The 22,137-nt window shown below is 44.4% G+C and overlaps 1 protein-coding gene across 3 annotated transcripts in view; it reads left to right on the top strand.

Moving 5' to 3' along the window:
- Nucleotides 1-11,406: 11,406 nt before the first annotated feature.
- Nucleotides 11,407-22,137, top strand: part of nlgn2a (neuroligin 2a) — a gene marked incomplete at both ends in the record, with an annotated part of 100,354 nt that continues 89,623 nt past the window's right edge. For 2 of the 3 annotated variants that reach the window (XM_079214689.1, XM_079214688.1), the window contains one exon: nt 11,407-11,914. In XM_079214689.1, the coding sequence (XP_079070815.1) occupies nt 11,407-11,914 (508 nt within the window). Of the gene's footprint in view, nt 11,969-22,137 lie in introns of all 3 variants that reach the window. The other variant, XM_079214690.1, reaches the window with a different exon arrangement.

The raw sequence follows: 22,137 nt of genomic DNA, 5'->3' as shown, positions 1-22,137 counted from the left end.
TTCACCAAAGATTAAATTTCAAGTCATTCGAATCGTCTGACAGCATCAAACGTGTTCTCTATTCATCGAAGCGGCGACGGCGACGCTGAATGAACTAGTCGTACCTCGACTCTCGATATTCTCTGACTCTGCATTTCATGCATTCGGAAATGTTTCGATGTCTCCTTCGAATTTCAAATACTACTTGTTGCTTGGGACTCGCTACGTGTTTGGGTTGGGGTTTTAAGTGTTGCTAGATGAATGAAAAACAGTGCTATTTATATTTAACGAAACGTCGCCCCACTGGCTCAATGTACTTACTGACACTAAAATTGCTTCTAATAAAGTACTCCAGCATCTGTACTCCTCGGTCGTATAATTAATTAATGTAACATGCGTAGTAAACAGACATTTTATTTTGTGTCTTTTCATAGCAAGCTAGTTGTTTGCTGCTAAATTAATGCTGTGAATAACCTTCTAACAATGCCTTCTAACAACCTTCTAACAATGCCATTTCTTGGATCGCTCATTCACTCATAGAACAGCAGACACAACTTGTGGGGGCAATAGTGTTAGTACAACTATCTGCTCCCTATTTGCTGTATTGTAATCTACAAATTCAGATTAAACGCTCTGTTTATCTGTTGATGTCTTAATATCTCTTTACTCTAGAGCTTCGGTTTGTAAAATTGGAGATTTCTGTCACTTTGCACAACTTCTATTACGCTCCTAATCCTCTAAGTCAATATTTTAATGGGAAGCTTTTATCTGTCCCAGGTCACAAATCCCTGTCTAACTGTAAACAAAGTCCAAGTGCCTCTCTGCTTGGCAAGTGAGCAGCTGTAAGCTACAGCCGACATTCATCAGCTTTACTTTAGCCGGGCTTGGGGAACATTTTGTCCTTATGTACCCTCCGTCCTCCCACCGCGGCCCTCGATGCGTTTCCCTTCAGCAGCATTCATTTGCTCAATTACACCCCGTTCACCCCGTCTCGCTAACGCAGTGGAGCCACGTTTGTGGACCCGCCGCCCCCTGCGTCGCCCTGGGCCAAAGCCTCGCCATTGGTGCGTTTGCGCATCCTACTCACCCAGTTTTAAAAAAGTGACCCTCCTTTTACTCCCCTATTTAAGGTCTGCATTCACATCCCACTACATTCTTGGTATTTTAGCAGACACCCTTTCAGAATTAAAGTCCCAGTGAAACGGACATCAGAGCATCTTTAGCTTCTGTACTGTGGCGCAACAGAAGATTCAAGCGATGTACAGTTCCAAGAGAGAATCAAATCCTTCACATCGGATTGGACCGCATTTCACTGGGCCTTTAAAGGCCGGTCACGCCACAATGTGGCTCAGCGAAATATATTTTTGACTCGGGAATATGCTCTATGACCAACGAGCCTTGCTAGAGGATCTGCCGTCAGTGGATTCGCTTGAATAGCTGGATTGGGTATCTGTGTCAATGGATCCAATTTATTCAATTCAGTTTTATCTTTGTGTGCTATTTTTAGCTGGTGTAGAATTCATAGTTTTCATAGGACATACCAATTCTGCACACTTGCTCTATGCATTTATGTGCTACATCATATTCTATGACAAAGGCAAGAAAAGAAAGGTAAAGTGTTCCAGTCCCCTCCACAGCTTATCGATCAAACACCGGTATCGGCCGATACCCAAGGCTTAGGTGTCGCTCTTGGGACAGAGAAAGTCAGATCAGTACATGCCTGTTTAACATGCTAATGTCACGAGGCCTTTACTGACCCCAGAACTGTAAACGGTTGCCAATGAGGGTTAGAGAAGAGCCCTTGAATCTGTATTGCAGAAGCTCCTGAAAAGTTATAGGGCTTTTTATTATTATTATAGCACAACAACTTAAACATTGATGTATTCATGAAAACCTGTTCAGTATTCATCAGACCTGTGACGGATGGTGCTCTGTAAAACCCACTATTTGATGCTGATTCACTTTAAAAGAAACGTAGAAGCCCCTTTCTGTAAAGCTGGTTTTTGATCGCAAAGGCAGGACCTTTAAAATCCAATATACCACTGTGAAAAAAACAACTCGGAAAAGTTGTAAAAACTCTGCTTGTGTCGCCCCTGTAGATACGGCATCACCTGCAGTACCCAGATCCAAGGTCAAAACCACTTAGAAGACGGTAATATATTTATGATACATAAAACGTTTAATGACAACACTCTCAGCCAACTGGACGCTCACTCTGTGAGTGAGTGGATCTGTGGGTGAGCGGCTCAAGAGGGGTCTTTAAGCGAGGGGACGGGATTTAAAGCTCGTGATTTATAGAGGGGATGGAGGAAGAGGCAGGTAATCAGAGCATGACGAGCTGGGCAGCCTGAGCGAGTGTGTGTTTTAAGAAAAAGCAGCCGGTTGAGGAAGAATGAGGTACGCTCATCCAAGCTGGATACGCTCATCCTCTTTGGGCGAGAGGGAAAAAAAACATCCAGAGCACTTTTGCCAGACTAAGTGATGGGGGGCCCGTGTACGGCTTGCGAATGTGCTTGTGTGCGCTGTCAGCCCGTGATTAATCTACCGCTGCCTGTCTAATTACCACCCGTGCACCTCCGTGTTCCTCAGCTCCGACGTAGACGCACTGACCCACACCGGAAGCTCGCTGCTCCCAATGCAAATTAAAGCCCTGTAAATATTTGCTTTTAACTCTTGCCGACACATTGTTTCCAATTTTGCGCTCCAGTGGACCGCAACCCCAACACCCCCCCTAGTCCACACACACACACACACACACACACACGGGCATACACACTTCACGCTCATACCGCCGCTACCCCACAGTGATGTTTGTGTGTGTGTGCGTGTACATCTCCTTGTTGTCAACACGTTTACTGACAGCTCCTTACACTTTCCTCCTCCTCCGTCTAGCCCTCCCTCCCTTCTCAGCATCCTCCCATTGTGTCTGTGTTGGAGCTGGCAGTCTATCAGCCCATTCTCGTCCACTGTCAGCCCCGTCTAGGCTCCGTAATGTGTGAATAGAGTCCAGGAAAGGGAGGGAAGTGTATAAAGATAGACAGGCTGATCATTTTTGATAGGACTTCGTGAAAAGTTGCACATACAGGCTTTTGCGAGGCAGAAAAGTTGGGATGTTTACATATGTGTTATAATCTGTTCTGAACTGCCTGTCGAATAACCCTAGCCAAGAAAATAGTGTTGGAAATATAGTCATCAGCATGGATTTAAAACATTGGTTGCATGTGGTTCAGGTGTCAGAAAAAACAACTTTACCCAGTTAATATAATAAACTTTCACACATCCGTTCACTCTGCGTGACGCCGGCTGCTCGAGGTTGCATTCACTGACAGCAGCATAGCACACCCGCGATTTCCGATCGAACCGTCACGGTCGAGCTGCATTGTGGGTAATGTAAGTAATAGGTTTTGACAAGGAGTAAGAATGCACGGAATAAAAAAGAAAAAAGACAATATCTCTGGTTCTGCTGCTTCGATTTTCGTACTTAATGAAAAACCTTCCCATTGCGAGCGTGACAGTGTTATGAGGAGTGGAGTTCTCTTTTCATAGATGCCCATCTTTTCAACTGAAAACCACCCAAACTCTTGCTGCTGTATCAGCTGCATCAACAATGAACTTCACTTAACTTTGGATGAAAATAAACTGTATAAAAAGAAGTTTAAATTTCGACTCCACCTACTCCACCTAAAGTCTCTGCATTGTTACATTACCTGGTAGAGAGAATTTAAAATGTAAATTATTTAGAATTGTTTTTTATAAAATCATTCGGAGGAGAAATGCCACTAAAATCTGAGTTACTCCCCAGCAGCTTCACGTCCATCTTGTGAATGGCATTCATATACAGTAAGCCATACCTTTATACCTTCATTGTCTGTGGACTGCAGAATTTAGACAACATTGAATGGTCCTGACTCACAAAGCCATTGAAATGATGGTGTTGCAAGAGGCCGCAACACATTAATTGGCCCACAATTTAGTCTGTTCGGAAAGTTGCTCGGGAATTTGTAATTCACACGTAAATCACAGGGTTTGTAATAGTAGACCAGAGATGGTCGTGTGATGCTGCGTGAACTGGACAATTTAAAAATGCGGTATAAATGACCTATGTTTGATATCACACAAGGTGATGGTGAGCTGCCTCAGAATTTGGAAGGGTTCATCACCGTATCAACACGTCATACGGCCGAAAACCCCGAAGGCTTTTCTGTGACTTTGTGTCACTGCCAATGCTGTTTTTTTTCTGAAGAGCTGAATGTTAGTTGATTGGTCTGCTCTTTACATTTCTCCATCCTCTCAACATACAAACATACAACAGCTGAACTCTGGCCCCGCCTCTGATTCCTCCTTCCCCACACCGAGAGGCAGACATGGAGTCGATGAAAAATTATAAATAAATAAAAAAGGAGCATGACAGGAGTTTGAGTGGAGGACTGACCTGGCCGCCGGCTCTTTTTCTATTCGGAGCCCACACAGAGGCTGTCAGCAGGATGGCAAACAGCACACTCGCGTCCGCCCCATTTTACTAGCATTAATGTGGCATCTGCAGAGATGGAACGGCCTCCGCTCCGCCATGCCCCTCAAAATGACTCTGCGATCACCACATCTAGCTCCTGTCACACGGATAAAAGCACACACACACACACACACACACACACACACACACACACACACACACACACACAAACACACACACAAACTCCAGACAGCATCACAGTTTTGCTAAATGTGCATTAAGTAGACACATTTGTGTGTATGGATGAATATGCTCGCAGTCTCAGGCACACGCCTGAAACGTTCAAGCCTCAGCCTTGGTGTATTACTTAGCCATTGTGAAAACAAATCAGCTGCGCCAAATCAGACAGTGTCAGACTTTGGATGCCTTGAGGTGATAATGAGCGTCATGTATTCGTGTGCGTTTGCACACGCGCGTGTTCGCGCTCGGCTGCACGCTGACACATCGGTAGACGCACGGCTGCGTACGTTCGTGCTTGTTGGACGCTCACCCGAGTGCATTCACGTGCGACCCGGGCACTTGAGTCCGTGCGACTGCTTTGACTTGCCGTTACCTGTTTTTCTTCCTTCCAGACCCCCCGAGATTGTTTCAAGGAAGAGCCTTTACGGCCTCATTCACCTAGCACCCTTTCACGTGCTGAATCCAGCTACTGGCCTGCACCAGCAGCCTGGCGAAGACAGCTTATTATCTATCATTAAGTTGAACCTGCGCTGACAGACGGACTCGCGAGACGGAGGAAGAGGTGGCAAGCAATTACAGGGGAGGTCTTAGTGGGTGGTTCGGCGGTTGTATCGGAGCAAAATTGGGTGGAATTGGTTTTGGTGGGATTTAGATTGTGCCCAGTAAGCTATGTGGCGGAATGGTGATGGATTTGATTCTGAGACAGTGATTTGCCACAGGCTGATTTGTCCACCGGAGAGAAGCTGATGGAAACTCTTTTCCCCGCTAAAGAGCCACGTTGAATTTGTAAAAACAAACGAGTAGCTACGAGAAAAAAAGAAGAAAAAAACAGACAATGAAAAGAATACACCCCAATGTGTCTTTACCACACCAGCCAAAGTGGCAGAAAGCCCCATATGTGAGAGTTGTTTGTCTGGAATAGGGCTTCACGGGTCCTGCTGGTACCCAATCTGTGAAAGTAGTGCAAGGACATGAGTCTCAGTGTTCAGGCCAACATTTATAATACGAACTGCATTATTACCGGAGGGGACTCAGATCAAATGGCGTGTCATAATAATTGCAAGAGAAAAATGTGTTCTTTGAAGTGATGACAATCTTTTTGGTACTTTTTTTTCCCCCGCCGTGGCTCCTCATTAAGGAGTTTGGGTCAGCTGTATTTTGGGTAAAGTCAGATTGTCTTTGGATTTACGACTGTTTTGGACTTTTGCATCCGCCTTTTTGCTAGTTTCTTTCCATGGGTCTGTTTTGGATCGGATTGGATCCACCACATTTCGGATGACGTGTGATTGTCCTCTGGTCATGCCGGTCCCTTTCGAATCAAGTCTCCATCTTTTTTTAAGCATTGCTCTTGTGTGGCTAGGTAACACTTTGTATCATTTGAGAAATGATCTGTCTATTGACAAATGACAAGAAGGTTTTGTTTGATTACCGGAGGTCATAAATCATGTTTGTTTAAAGTCAAAGCAGACGAGAGAGACAAAGTATGCCGGATTATGGTAGACTACGGAAAGGCTCAAGCGCCAAACCAAGCTCCACGAATTTTCCATTTTGATCCACACGTGACTCAATTACACAACCCCATCTAATCCAAATCCACACCCAGGCTTTAGAAAAACATAAAGGAACCAACCCTTATTTCCTCTCAAATTAGGTGCAATTTCAATCACGCTCACTGATCACACTGCAGTCACCATGAGCAGAGACATGACCTTCACATGGAAGATTAACGGCAGGTTAATTGCTCGGAAGCCGCTGTCACAGCACATAAAAGTGGCTCCTCACAGCAATTAAAGATAACAAAGTAGGCTTGCTGTTGAAAACACGGAATCATAAGCACTTTATGTAATTCTTCTCTTAATGTACAGCAGTGAAATCGGCTCTCCCCCTCATGGCAACGACATCAAAGTCTGGCGTCAGTTTTGAAGTACAGATCCGCGGCATAAAGGACAAGTAATAATTTGTGGAATCTGATATCTGGCGAGGCCTGTGGTAATTAATGAAGGAGAGAACATTTTCTCACAAACACAGGAGAAAGGCACCTGCAACACGGAATGCAATCTAATGATCTGTTGTCTAATTATGCAGCAGTCTATTTATAGTTACATCTTAAAAGTCACAGTCTTGCGTTGGATTTCATTACTGCAGTTTTTGAAAAATCAATTGAAGTGTCACAGACACATTCAAAACATGGCAGAGTAAATAAGAGATGCTCACTTTCTGCTAGAAGGTGAATAAGACATGCTAAGACATGCTAACTATCTGCTAGAAGGTGAATAAGAGATGCTAGCTATCTGCTAGAAGGTGAATAAGACATGCTAAGACATGCTAACTATCTGCTAGAAGGTGAATAAGACATGCTAAGACATGCTAACTATCTGATAGAAGGTGAATAAGAGATGCTAACTATCTGCTAGAAGGTGAATAAGAGATGCTATCTATCTGCTAGAAGGTAAATAAGGCATCCTAACTCACTGCAAGACGGTGAATAAAATATACTAACTCTCTTCAAGAAGGTAAATAAGTCAAAATGTCAAATTATTTTATATCCAAAGCAATAGACAAAAATTAATTATTCAGACACATGCCAGACATAAATATGCTTTATTTTACCTTTTAGTGTAGATGCTGGAACAATTGTGTTTGATATTGTACTCTTCAAAAGATTCCTGACAGATCAGTCCTCCTGCTTTCTTCTCTACCTTAGTGAGACGTATTTAGCTGTCCACTCTGTCTCACATGCTCACAATTCACTGTCAACGTTAACTCTTTTTCACAGCATTCATTTTTTTTGGGTTCTCAGCAGAGGGGACGTCAACTTGAGTGAGAAATGGTCAAATTTATATAGCTCACCTAATATGAAGAAAATAGCCGCACAACCACATTTTATTTGTTAACAGGCAGGAGACATTTCAGGTCAACAAATTAAGCAACTAAACTGTATTACAGATTTGTGGGTCAGAATCAGGCTGGGTCTGGCCCAGAAAGCACAGCAGTCTATGAGAGCAATAAGTTGCAGGTCTGAGTGCTGTGACTGTAAATAGTTTCCAAGTCCTGAAGAATGATGTCAAACACGAAACGTCTCGGCTAAAGGCACACGTTGTACCCAATTTGAATAATGTATAGCCGTGGAAAAAACATTGTTTAGAATATTTTTTGCTCATCCTCTATGATACAGCGCCAGACACCTGTTGAAAAACAGCCGGTCAAGAAACGAAAAAGGAATCCTTTGTGTTGCTTCGTTCTCCAGAGAGTTTGTCTGTGGAACACATTTCGACTAGAAATACCAAGTGAGCGAGGGCGGGTGCAGAGAAAGATGGAGGTTTATACTGAAAGATCTATGTGGTCCCCCTCCTTCTTTCTCCTGGGTGTGGAGGATGAAACATCCTCCTGATGACATGAATTACGGGTGAGTGTGCGCCCGTGTATACCTTGTGGGATAGTGCTGCGTGAATACGCCGAGATCACGCTCGGGAGAATCTGTTCCTTTAAATCTGTGGCGGTATAGCGTGATAGCGGTTGCTCCACCTGCATTCCAAATACCGCACGCGTTATCTCTTTACATGGCTCTGTGTGCATGCTCAGCTCTCCTCCCACCAGTCTCTCCCTCTCTGCTTCCTCAATCACTTAAGCTCTCCCACTGCTCACAGCGAAGCCGGACCAATCAGGCCTTCTAATTGAGCCAATTAGCAATTAAACACTCAGATGCACCCAGAAATTCTGGAGGTCCCTCCAGGCACACTAACGCCTGCCAGGACCTTGGAATTGAAGCAAATGTTCTGGTTTGTGTGGGCATGAGGAGTCCAGTCGGCCCCCATCTCCGGATGTGTGTCTTTTAGATGTCCACTTCTCATAGAGACTCCGGGGTCAGTGAAGCAGCACCTCATGTGGCTTTTTTACTCCAGCACTCTGAAGAGTCTCTACTGACCAGAGAGAGGGGGAGAGAGAGAGGGGGAGAGAGAGGGGGAAAAAGAGGGGGAGAGAGAGGGGGGGGGGCTCTTCATTAACACCAGGACCTGTTTCCTTTCCATCTACATTCTCACTTCTCATTACCGCTCCTTTCCATCTCCCATTCCCTTTTATGTGTCTTTTGGAGGATGAAAGTGTAATGGTAAATTGTTGGTGTGTGTGTGTGTGTGCGTGCGTGCGTGTGTGTGTGTGTGTATGTGTGTGTGTGTGTGTGGGTGGAAGGGTCGTCCCTGCGCACAGTGCGCAGGCCTCCAGACTCTCTGTGGTTTAATTAGAGCCCGCATCGCGCTGCCCGCTTCCTGGTGAGAGAGTACACTCCCAGACACACACGCATGGGCGCGTGGGTAGAACAGAAACAAGTCCACAATGAGAGGAACAAAGGCAGGCACCAGTATATTTCGGGGGAACACACTGTACCAAAAGAAGACAATTAAGAAATTACAGATGGCTACGGACTCACTTGCAATTACACAATTGCAAGTGAGGCCGCCCCAAAGAGCTTGTTGTACATAAGAAACTTTATTATTACATGAAGGGGCCTGCTTATTTGTGTGTCAGCCAGAGTGTCGCCTGCTCATCAGCCTATATACTCTCATTATCTGTCGTCTTGCCTCGGGACACCTAACTCCCATGCCTTCAAATTCAAATGGCTTTATTGGCAATAGGAGAAGGGAGGGGTGAAGGGGAAGACAACAAAAACACAGAGGCGCTTCAGTGGGTGCGGGACGATCCAATAATACGGTTAATGATGACTTGGTTAATGGGACAATTAAGACATGGCGATAAAGCGGAAGAGAAGCGTGAAAGAGAAAAGGAGGTAATGGTGAATTGTAAAAATCGGATGAGATGGAAATAGAGTAGTCTGTGTGAACAGAAAAGAGATCTCTGGGTTTTTCCTGCACAGCCTTCATTACTGCTATAGGGTGTTGGCCGCCCACCGTTACATAACACCACCCAACAATGTGATGACGCGTAATCTCCTCCATGCCTCGTGCATTTCCGACTGGGTCTGTTACACGAGGATTTGCACATTTCCGCAGTAGATTACATGGATGAGTGTACAGTGTGTGGGAACTTATTCATGTGTGGGTCAATTAAGGCTTACTGTGTGCATGCGTGTGTGCATGCGTGTGTGCCTTTGTGCTCTGCGTGTAGCCCAAAAAATGCGCCGGGGCTGTTCTAAGCTGCTTACAGGCGCACATTGTTGACCCCTTGACCCCACTGGGCAGTGAAAGGCTCACCCTAATCCCAGGCCTTGACTCCTCGCCTACGCCGTCTACTGTACTCGGGCTTAAGCGATTCCTCGAGAAATGGAAGTAGCTCTACTGCTAAAGAAAACATGGACGCAAGAGGCGGAGAGCTGGTTGGCGTTAGCGGTTAGCAGTCAACAGCTGGTGGGCAGCCCTGCTTGACTAAATAACTGAGCGAGTATCAAAAGATGTGTTCAAGCTCTGCTCAGTAAAAAATAAAATTGGGAGAAGGCGAATTATGACACTATAGATACTTGAATAAATACAGTTGTTTGAAGGAGATGTTTTTTTACAGCAATAACAACTCTATTTCTTCTTTATTTCCCAAATCATTTGAATTGTGTTTACATGCAAATAACCACTGTAGATGATACTAACAAACTAAACGGAAAACATTTTGAAATTTTGACAGGTTACACTGACTTCAGGACGGTTGAAATCATTTTCCAGATTGTGATGCATATTTAGTTTTTTCACAGATGTTTTTGTGCAGTTTTAGAAAAATATGATATTTCTTAAAAGAGAACCAATTAATTGTCTTATTTTCTCTTTTGTATATAAACTATTGCTCCATAATAAAGCAAAATTGTATATTATCCGATTGATTAATCAATGGAATAATCAATTACAAAAATATTTAGCTGTAGCCCAATACAATCGTTTCCTAAACTGAAGCCTTTTAGAGATGGATTATCACACATATTGAGGCATCAGCAGCAGTGTTTTCATCAGCTGCACTTTAGCTCTCTGCAGGGTTGTGTTTGGGGTTCCCCGGCGGGTCAACCCCAGTTCACCTAGGGGGTTTGGTGCATGCCTTCGTCCGGGTCAGACCAGAACTTTTTACTTGATCTCCACAATGCTGTCGTTTCATCCCAACTGCTTTCATTTCAGGTTATGTTTTTTTCCACTTGGCAACAGATGAAGGGCGAATGTTGCACTGAAAACTTTTAATGGAATATATTTCTGCTTCAGATAAACTATAATCTCTCTTATCTTTCTCTCCCCTCCACCCCCCACCCCACCCCTCCTTTGCCACCTTCTCTGTCTCTGTTTTTCTCTCTGTGTATCACTGTCCTTTAAATCTCCCTCCTTCTCCCCTTCTCTGCCTCATTCTGCAGATTTCTGTGGCTGTTAAAAAAACAAAAAATGATCTGGATAATAGAGGACCAATAGGGATGGAACGCAACAGAACCATGACTGGGGAAGCGTTTCGGATCCTTGTTGCTCAGAATCAACACTGACCTGGCACCCACACCGAGGTCCGGCCTCCTTCTCCAGCACCCCAAGGACCCTTCTTACCCCCCCCGGGACTGCTTTGCCCTCCATCTCACCTTCACTCGGAGCTCCTGGCCTGGATCAAACGTCACAAAAAAAGCTCCTTTTATTCTTTCAGGGTCTGTCTGCTTTGGTTTTTAAATCCCCTCTTATGCTTTACCTTCCAGACTGTTGGTTATAATCCAACTTCTCTCATAGAAAGACTGAAGTACTCTAAAACAGACAGACAGCTGGTGGCTGAACACCATGACTCCAGCCATGTACCCCCTTACACTTACTCTAAGTAAACAAAGGCGGCAGGCTTTATTGTCCAGAACGCGGCCCCATAGTCTCCTTTCGGACTGGTGCCTAATGGGTTTGCTAGGCCTCATTGTGCTCTTCAGTCTGGCCTCGAGCCAGAAAATGGACCCTTCCAAACACCCCTTAGTCACCACCAATTACGGTAAGATCAGAGGCATCAAGAAGGACTTGAACAATGAGATCTTGGGCCCTGTTGAGCAGTACCTGGGCGTCCCCTATGCCACGGCACCCATCGGCGACCGCCGCTTTCAGCCGCCCGAAGCCCCGGGATCCTGGCAGGAGATCCGCAACGCCACCCAGTTTGCCCCCGTGTGCCCTCAGAATGTCCACGGCGTGCTCCCGGAGATTATGCTGCCCGTGTGGTTCACTGACAATCTGGACGTGGCGGCGGGTTACATCCAGAACCAGAGCGAGGACTGCCTCTACCTCAATGTCTACGTGCCCACTGAGGATGGTGAGTGGGCATTATTAAATGAAGGGTTGGGGAGGCTGGGAGATGAGGGATTCAGTGGGTAACAGTGGGTAGAATGAATTATATTGACTGTTCACTAAGCCCCGCCCCTTTAGGTACTCTTGCTATGCCTGTCAAGCTTTCCATAATCGCCCAGTACATATGTACCAGGGCTGGGTATCGGTACACAATACATTTAAGGTATCAACTGAAATAACCACGTACCATGTAGTATCAAGATTGTCCAGTTAAACAATACTATGATGATATTTGTCAGGTGTTGCTCGCAACCAAGCACAGCAAGCATTCTTCCATGTGATGTGACGTTTGATTGGCCCACTACGACCCACACAGCCAGGACTGTTTACCTGCGCACGCCATCTATAAGCTAACAGTGCTAACAACAGCAACAGTGCTGAGAACACTGACAATTGTAGCTTGGAGTCGCCTTGACGGGCATTACCCGGCCCCAATATGTAGTTTACTATGATAATGGAGACAGATTTACCGTTGGAAATGGCATATTCTTTTTTTGTGTCTGTCTGAACTAACACTGGCAGATTTTACATTACCTTCATGAGATGATTGGAAACGACTGGTTCACTTTTTATTTATATCCAGTTGACTCATTTCAAACAAGAACCCTGTAAAGGGGTCTAAAATATTTACTTGATGGCACACATTATATCATGTGCAAAGGATTCAGGCCCCAGGCACAAAATCTGCATCCTCACAAGCCGGTGATGTAGAAACCACCATCCACAAACACAGCTCCTACTCCAACCATGCCCACTGCTTCAGCATGCAGAGATATCCAAAGCTTGACAGGCCAGCTGTTGCCAGTTACGGTTGCAACGGTATGATTGGACAATCGCTGTTCAGTGGAGGGGTGTAGGGAACGGTCAATTAGTACCACCCATGAGGGAGAGGAGCCTCAGGAAGTTCACTTCATGTGAAAAAAAAGAATATGTATGTATAAATGTGTGTGTATATATATATATATATACATATATATATATATATATATATATATATATATATATATATATACATATATATATATATATATATATATATATATATATATATATATATATGTATATATATATATATATATATATGTATGTATATATATATATATGTATGAAAAAAGTATGCAAAATATTCCATGAATCATTTTTCAATTCCCCTCCCCTGGTTTTACAGTCCTTCCCATTCAAGGTGTTATAAAGCAGGAGAACAAAGGCCAGGACTGAAGCATTTTCCAGGTGTTTTATGAGAAAAAAAGATTAGGTGACATTTGACTTTTCTTCCTTTTTTTTTTTTATCGACAAGAAGCCTCTACTCTCAACTCAGATCTTTCCGCAGACGTGTTTTGTCTGCCCGGGCCCTCTTTGGTGTGCGAGCAATAAAAAAAAAAGAGATATTTCCATTCCGTTGTCAGATGTGATATGAAGAGGAGAGACTCCATCAGCTCTCTCTCTCTGTCTCTCTCTCTCTCTCAGGATATTGTAAAACGTGTGTCCCGTTTGTCTCTTCATGTCTATATCTCTGTTCTGGTCTGCACAAAGTCAGCCCCTTGCACAGAGAGAGGGGCTGTAAGAACCATGTTGGCGGGTTTCCCATCCAGAAACTGTCTCTTGGTTTGACCTCAACCAACTGGAGGTCTTCAAAAAAGCAACTTACTGTACTAACACAATGTGTTTTTTATTGTGTGTTTTTTTTTCTTTTCTTGATAAGCACATAGTTTAGACATTACAAATGAACTAGAAACAAATCCTCCAGCACCTGCTTTGACGGTATCAAAATCAGTGAGTGTGTATGCCTTGATGTTTGCATCTATTTTTGACTATGTGCGCATCGGTGTGTGCGTCATTTTAGTGGGGAAGCAGTGATTTCCACCCTGAAAATGTTCTTCACTCTCACACATTTTGGTCGACCCGTCAGCACTTCCATCACTCGACTTGACATTTTTTTTGTTTAGCCCCTCACAGCTCAACACACTTCCTTCCGCCGTCCCGTGCTTCCTTCCTTCCTTCCGCCTCTCCGCTCCGACACTGCAGCCTCAGCCCTCGACACCCTGTCATTGCCACTTACAGCTCCTCCGGCACATATAGAACACTATACATCAGGCCTTGAGTCATTTCACAGTGTCTCACAGCTTCTTTTTTCTCTCTCCCTGTTTTTTGAGATGTACGACTTGTGATGTAACACAGGGAGATGCAGGCCCAGCCTCCCGCGTACACACTGACTCATCGGTGCACGGTGCACTCTCTAGAAAAGTCAACCAGGTGTAAAACAGTGACCTTCATTCGTCAACACGGAACAGCAGCGTTACATCGTCGGCATAAAACTTCCCCCGTATCAGCGTAGCGGGTGTTTAATGAGTTGGAATGAATTCATACATTCAACATATTAAGTTAATTTATGTTAAAAAACATGTAGCGGCAACGTGTGAACTCGCTTCCTCCCTCTTAATCGGCGCTGTCAGATTCATGATTCAGGCATGACACTGCTGGTCTCAGCACTTCTCCAACAGCTCCAGGGCTTGTCTTTCTCTCTGATTCTCCCGCCCCCCTCCCGCATTGATTTTAATGTTTATTTAATGTTAATTTATTTATTTTTTGACATGTGCTGCTTGGTGAGGGAGGGGAGGCAAAGAGGAAGCGAGAAAAGCAGAGAGGAGGAGAAAGCTTTTGGCCAGCAGATCAAAATCAAAATCAGACGCAGCCGTGATGCCCACGTGACGACACTCGCCCGTCGATTTCCCTCCTATTCCCCTCACTTTTTAATAATGGCTGCTGCATCTCTGAGTCTCCTGAGGCCTTTTACGTGTATCCTTTTTCATAGGGCACCACTAAGACAGAATCCTTCAAAACCTCCTCTAATTTTAAGTGGATTAAGTCTGCAGAATTACTGCATAATGCTGCCATCAGTGCAAATGGAGGGAAGTGGGACACTGACAAGAATATGTGTGTTTGTTCATAGATAAACACATACGCAAACATTTGGTGGTTACTCATGGCTCCTTAATTAATACTTAAGTACTTAATAAGTTTGCTAAACTAGCCATGTGTTGGCATTTTTTCACTAATTCCATGGCGCTCATGAAGAAATATGTTTCTGAATTTGTAATACTTTGAGAGAAAAATCAGAAAGGGGACATAATCATGTTACAGTAATGATGCAAAATTACACTTGTTACTATCTGATTTACAGAAACTTAATCTATAATGCAAATGAGGATTTTTTAGATTTTATTACATCCAGTGCATGAATATTTTAGAGCCTGGAACCACATTTCTTTGTTCTTGCTTCATCAATCTTAAATTTTAACATTGTTCTCAATGCACTTAATGGATATTATTCATACATTCTTTAATAAAACTACAGATCATGAAACCATATCCAAGCAAATGCATAATACACAATACTAAGAATACATCAGTGGTCATTGGAATCCCACTTTAATGTAAAGCGGTGACTATAAACCCAGCTTGTCCACTCGTCCCTGTGGGAGCATATCAGACCATAGGACCCAGGGGAACTGGTCTTGCCCTCCGGCAGGTCGCTCCCCCACCGAATGCTGGGAGGGAGGGGCTACAACGGTTCCCCTGGAGATGACATCCCATAAATCATAGCGAGAGGTTTTCATCTGGCTCCTGCAGAGTCACGGTGGATCGATGGACGAGGGGAAGGGGGGGAAAGACCGGCTGCTGATGCCTCGGGCTCTCAGACAAACCGCATGCTTCTCTCAGCAGTCAGCAGTCAGCAGCCATCAACGCAGAACAAGACTTCCTGGTAAATAAGTTGGAGGAGCTGGAAATGTTTACCAGCACACAGGGTCTCATGTATCCGGTGGCACCGTGGCTCGGATGTTAGGCGGGGACGGGTTCGTGAAAAACAGTTTTGGGGTTTATGAAGAAGGCTAGTCTCGTAACACCTGCTGGAGCTTCTGCACCCGGCTGTGTTGCAGCATGAGAGCATCTTTAGTGGCTGCCACAAACCGGCATTATGTTGCATTCTCTTATTTTTGGCATATTTTGCAATGCGCAGCAAACTTGAGATTTTTTGTTTTCTCCCGTTCCTTCCCGGCCTGTTTCTCTCAAACCACGTCCCACCCATTTGCGTGACCATTTCTGATCGGCTTACAGCCGACCAATATACAGTAGGAATATGCATGTCCCACAACCCAAGACAAGCCTTTCAGTTGGGCTTCTCTGAGGCATCTGAATGTGTGGCACCCTGCTGGTGGCTGGTGCAAACAACATTTTAAGATCAAATAATTCCTAAATATAAGGATTTATTTCTGAAATAAAACAGACAAATATGGATCTGGAACAAAAGGAGACAGACTCCACCACCCTTAGAATCACTTTTTGGTGGTCGGCTGAGGTTTAACCCCGATGAGCTGTTACAAAATGCCTTTTAAGCTGCGAGTTCTGTTCAATTAGTCCTGTTGGAGGAGAATATACATCAGTTTGCCAGATAGCCCTCTGGGATTTGAACCGCTAACCTCAGTGTTGTCAGCTCCGTGCTTCTTGGGCTGAGCTGCAGGGTGCAAGCCGGAGGCCTTATAAATTATTCCATCCGATACTTCATCTATCTCCATGCATCAAACTCAAACTCCCACATCTCCCCGTTCTGCAATATTTCAATTTTTCCGAAGGGATTCATCAAGAAGGGTTCGATACTAACACAATAACGGTGGCCGAGGGACATCGGCATCGCCCAAGGGCCAGAGAGGAATAAATAAATGAAGGAGATAAAACAAACAAATAAATAATAGAGAGAGATGCCAGCATGCAGCAGTGGGGAAAAGAATGAAACATCTTGCTTCTGATGCCCCCAAAAAAACCTTGATTATTCTGCTCCATCTCTTTCTATATGTTGTCTCTTTCTCCTGCCAGGCCCAGATGATACCCTCTAAAGAACAAAAATGGACTAAAAAAAGGGGATGATGGGGAAAAATAGATCACCATCTTTCCGCAGGCGGAATACACTTCCCTTAGAATGAACAATTGCTGTTACATACTGTATGGGCCTGTAGCTCCCAGGGGACACACACACACCCTTTACGAAACCAAAAGTTTCCTTTGATGTGAGCCCGCTTGCCAGAACTGAAGGAGACAAAACACAGCCGTTAATATATAAAGGACGGATTGAGAAGCGGAGAGTCAGATTTGAAGTCAGGCATCTCTAGGTGCGTGTCATTGTATAGAGGTCAGAGCAGATGGGCTCTGGTCCAACCTTTACAAACCAAATCTGGCAGAGTCCAGCGTCTTTGCTTTTTTTATTTTCTCGCCTCCTCTCATGTCCCTCCTCTCCGTCCTCTCAGTTCCTGTCTGCAGCGTCCTGAGGCACAGTGGAGCAGACAGCAACTGGCTCGCTCGGTCAAAGGCTTTGTCTTACTCAGGGAGGTGGTGGGGGCGAGGAGAGAATCAAATCAGCCAGGGTCGGTCACTCGCTTTGAACTTTTCCATTCATCTAGGACAGCCCGATACATACCTGGGAAAAGGCCACCGGCAGCCACAGCGTACTCAGTGTACGGGGTTGTTGAAAACGCCGACAAGGACTTAAATTAAGAAAAGTGTTGGGCCTTAAAATGGTTACTGATCTTGAACTGTTCGGATTTAAATTGTTCAAGGTGGGGTGGGGCTTGTTTTGAAATGGGGATGTCATTCTCCATTTATTTTTTTAGATCCACGAAAAAAACAAAAAGACAGTGAGGAGATATTTAAAGACAGAAAGCACTCAACACGTCAGTAAAGATACCAAGATGGCTCCCAGGGGATGAACCTCTGGACCGTACCAGCAGTCCTTCCAGCACTGACCTACAATATCCGATGTGAAACATGAGCTGAGGAGGAGGATTTTTAAATTGCTGACTGCTAAGCTGTGAACCTGTAGCTTTGATGGACTGTTGCAATGGAGGATAGGTCATTAGAAATGTGTCCAGAACTACTGAGGCTGACATGTTTTACACGGCAAGAGAAGAATCCAGGAGAACCCGATCGAGTGTGGGAAAGGGAGGGATTGTGTGTCTGTGGGTGTGAAAGAGGGAGAGAGAGCTCTTATTATTGTGTAGTGTGGGTCAGACTTACTTGAAATCTTGCAGGGTGTGTTTTCTTTTCTTTGGAATTCCTTCTTGTGAGATGCAGTCACCTTTTATATTTATTTATGGATTTTAAAGGTTTTGGAATCTGAGTCTCACCAGACTTACATTCTCCTTCATTAAAGTGCACCTCTTGCGTCATCTGAGGTGGTCAGCAATCCTGCGTAGATGAAACTGCAAGTATAATTCGCCATTGGGGCGAAGTATAGAGCATCTGCACTACAACACACAGCAACACTACAACACACAGCATGTAGATACTATAACAACAGGCAAGGCACAGCATAGTGTCAAAAACGTGTTCCACCTCTTTGAAGCCACAGTCAACAAATATCAAATGTTTTCAAAGAGATGAACACTATTAAGACACTTTTGCAGGATTGTCAAAAAGTAGTTGGAAAAAAACAACCAAGCTGGTCCGATACCGCAGCTTTAGTCAACGTAAACGTGGGGGAGTCAAACTAACACACAACTTTCATCCGGGAGATCTGTTCGTCCATTGTGAAACCAAGTCAACATTGACTTATTTGTCTTCATGTCTTCTGAACTTTACTAGCACCAGCTGTGTAACACATGTAGTTAGTTTACGTAACAAACGTAGCTATTTTAACCCAAAGCACAATCTTTTCCTCAACCTCAACAAAGTACTTTTGCCTAAACCAACCAAGTACTTTTGTTGCCTACGTTTAACCAAGTACTATTTGTTGCTTGAACCTAACCAAGTTCCTAAAAAACTATTTACAAAAATATAGATAGAAAAGTTTGAATAGAAGGGAGGTTTACATGAAACTTTTCATGTAAAACTTCGTCCTTATTCCCCCCTTTTTTGGCCAACCACTATTCAGCTTCTCTTAGAAAAGAATAAACAGGCTGTTCGGTTAACATTTGCTCTTGTGTTCTGGTTTTAAAAAGGCAAAAACAAGAATTCACCGTCCTCCAGACTGTAAAACTTTAAATGCAAAGCTCCTGTCTACACCTAGATATCCAAAGCTTGACAGACCGCCCACATGAACAGACCGAGCCAATGAATCTCAGTGCACTTATATTACACCTGGCTTGTTTCTCAGATCCTTAACATTTAACTCCAGTGAACTGACCTGAGCAATTCTTAATGTTGACTCTCAATGAAAAACACTGAATCAGTTCTGAACATTCCACGTGTGACTGTGTTAAAATAATCTCTGCAGATATCGATAATGACTGTAATTGGAGAAATTATTTGCATAATTTACTCAGTATCTTTACTTATTGTTTACTTATTACAAGCAAACGCGTCCGTTTCGTGATGCGATTACATGACCGAGACGGAGAGCGCAGCCAGATTATGATATTGATCACATTTTGAAGATTTCAGTTGAGAAGCAGCAGTTTAGTTAGTGAGAGACACTGAAAGGAAAAGAACCAGAGATGGATGGATGGATGGATGGATATTGAAGGAGTGCATAATTTAGATCGAGGACATGAGAAAAGGGGGAAGTGGGACGGGTGGGGGGGTTGTGATGGCAACCATCCACCACTTCCTGTATCTTCCTGCTCGGGTGCCCATCAAAAGCTGCGTGCATTTTGACTTTCCACTAGACTCTGAATGAAGGAATTAGCAAGGGCTCAGTTCCAGCTATTTATAGCCTGTAAGCCAGAGAGATGGAAAGGGTGTGTGTGTGTGTGTGTGTGTGTGTGTGTGTGTGTGTGTGTGTGTGTGTGTGTGTGTGTGTGTGTGTGGATGTATCCATGGGTGGGTGGGTCCTAGCATGCGCGTGCACGCACATCACATGATCCTAATAATCTCGGCGGTGGGTTTGCACCCGTTTTGTCGCGTTCATGTGGGTCATCATTTTGATGGACTCCCCTGTTGTCCCCCTCCTCCTCCTCCTCCTCCCCCATCTTCATGTGATGTCTCTTTTCGTGCATTGCCTCCTCGCTCACCCAATCTCTCTTCCCCTTCGTATTCCATCGCATTTAATTTCTTTCCTCCCATCCTTTTCCTCTTAAGTGTGTGTCCACCGCCCACAATTCTCGCGGCTTCCCGGTCGTCATCACCATATGCTTTGGATGAGCAATGAAGGCAGAAATAGGATTTAGCTGTAGACAGTCCATTCAAATGATGGTTTTAGCCTCAGGAGAGTGAATTGACTTTACAACAGTGCTTAAATAATAAGCTCTCAGGCTTTGACTATCCATGTTCTTTTGGCTTCGCTTCTGTGGCAGTTTACAGCACAATCTGGGATATCATCTGGTTTAACTCGGGGATTGATCAAGTACATCTAATGGGATTTGATGCAGTCTGATCCGCCTTTTCCTATCAGTTCAGCAATCTAACAAAAATAGGCTAAGGTGGGGCGACGGGTTCAAAATCACGCTAAGGAACACGGAAGCCTTCTGGCCGGGGTTCCTGACTCCAGCTCTCTTTAGTCTCTCGTTTAAATGCCTCAGGAGGCTCTGGGCAATTTTAGAGTCTGCATGTCTTTGGATGCTACCACAGGATGAGAGTGCAAACTTCACAAACTTGCCCGGGAATCAAACCCTCTTGCTGTGAGGCAACAGGGTTAGACACTACACCACTGTGCAGCCTGCTCAAATCTATATTTTTTTTAATTTTCAATATAATGAATAATCTTATTTTGCTTCATATTATGATAACAATATGTTGCAATTACATCACACATGTGACACTCGCTGAATCCTCTGTTATCTGTGCTTTAGTCTGAACATGAAGAAGTAGGCTTTAGCCTCATAACGCATTCTCCTGTTCGACAGCTGGGTATTTATTTGTATGTAGGTGGTAGAGTGTGGTTGTTTTGAAAAACATTACTTCTAACACTCTCGTTGCTAAGTAGTATTTTCATAATATATATTTGTGTAGTGCTTTAGAATTGCTTTTTCAGCACAATCAACAGCTCACTTCCACTCTGCATTTCAACAATCAAGCTAAACAGGATTCAGCGTTGTCATACAAAGTATGACGGGGAAATGGACAGTCATGAATTGCGCTCAGCTCTCAGCGTGTTTGCCTTTTTCATAATTAATCCTCCAGTTTATTGATAGTCCACAGGCTGGACTGCTGAGTCGGCCCCTTCAGCCCAGCGTGGTCAGCTATCCCGGTACCATGTTCTTGATGAGACCAACAGCATTTGAAAATTACTGAGCAACGCTGCGCAACGGAGATAAGCTCCGTGGAATTGATTTAAATAGGAACCTTGTTTCTTATTCATTTGAATAGAAGAACCACTTGGAGAAAGGAGAAAATCCAATAATTCTGCTCGTTTATGAGGGATTGCACCGCAGGTTGGACCTTCAACAGGATCATATACTGCTGTTGCCTCTTTCCATGGAAATTGGAAAACAAATCAGATCCTCAGACCGGAAGTGTTGTTAAAGTAGAGGATATAAGAAGATCAAAGAGCCCGGCAACCTATGGAGCGCATCGCAAGAGGCAGAATTCAGCTGTTTGGGGATTACTAAGAGCTCCAGATCGCCTCGAGGCCAAGTTACTGAAGACGCTCATGTACGCAAACACGCACACACGAAAACAAGACTCACACTTGTTGGCGCAGGAACACATGCATATCCACACAGATTGCTTATTCGGCATTGCAAGTTATATTGCCTTTTCTCGCTCTCCCATCCGTCACACACACACACACACACACACACACACACACACACACACACACACACACACACACACACACTCCATCTCTTTCAATACAGCTCAAAGGGCCATCTCTTCAGGGCTTCTGAAGCCGAGGTGGCCAGTGGCGGTGAATGCAAATTGCCTCTCCTGTACACACACACACACACACACACACACACACACACACACACACACACACACACACACACACACACACACACAGCTCCCTCTGCCAGGCCCCGCTGCCTCCCACAGCTCTGAATGGTGAGGGCAGGGAGAACGAAAGAGAAAAAGGGAGAGGGGGGGATGAATGGACAGAGAGCAGGAGGTTATCCAGAGGTAGGGCCTCCTCCTCTGGTGGAACAAGTCTGCCAATCTGTTCACGGAGGAGAAAAGTCGATGCGTCGCTGCCACTGCAATTCATCACTAGTTAGCAAGAGAAGCTGCCGGGTTCGAGCTGACGGCGAGTATTAATGACCG

Source organism: Taurulus bubalis, assembly GCF_910589615.1.
Source record: "Taurulus bubalis genome assembly, chromosome: 3".
NCBI classification, from domain to species: domain Eukaryota; kingdom Metazoa; phylum Chordata; class Actinopteri; order Perciformes; family Cottidae; genus Taurulus; species Taurulus bubalis.
This window is presented reverse-complemented; position numbering and strand designations above follow the sequence as displayed.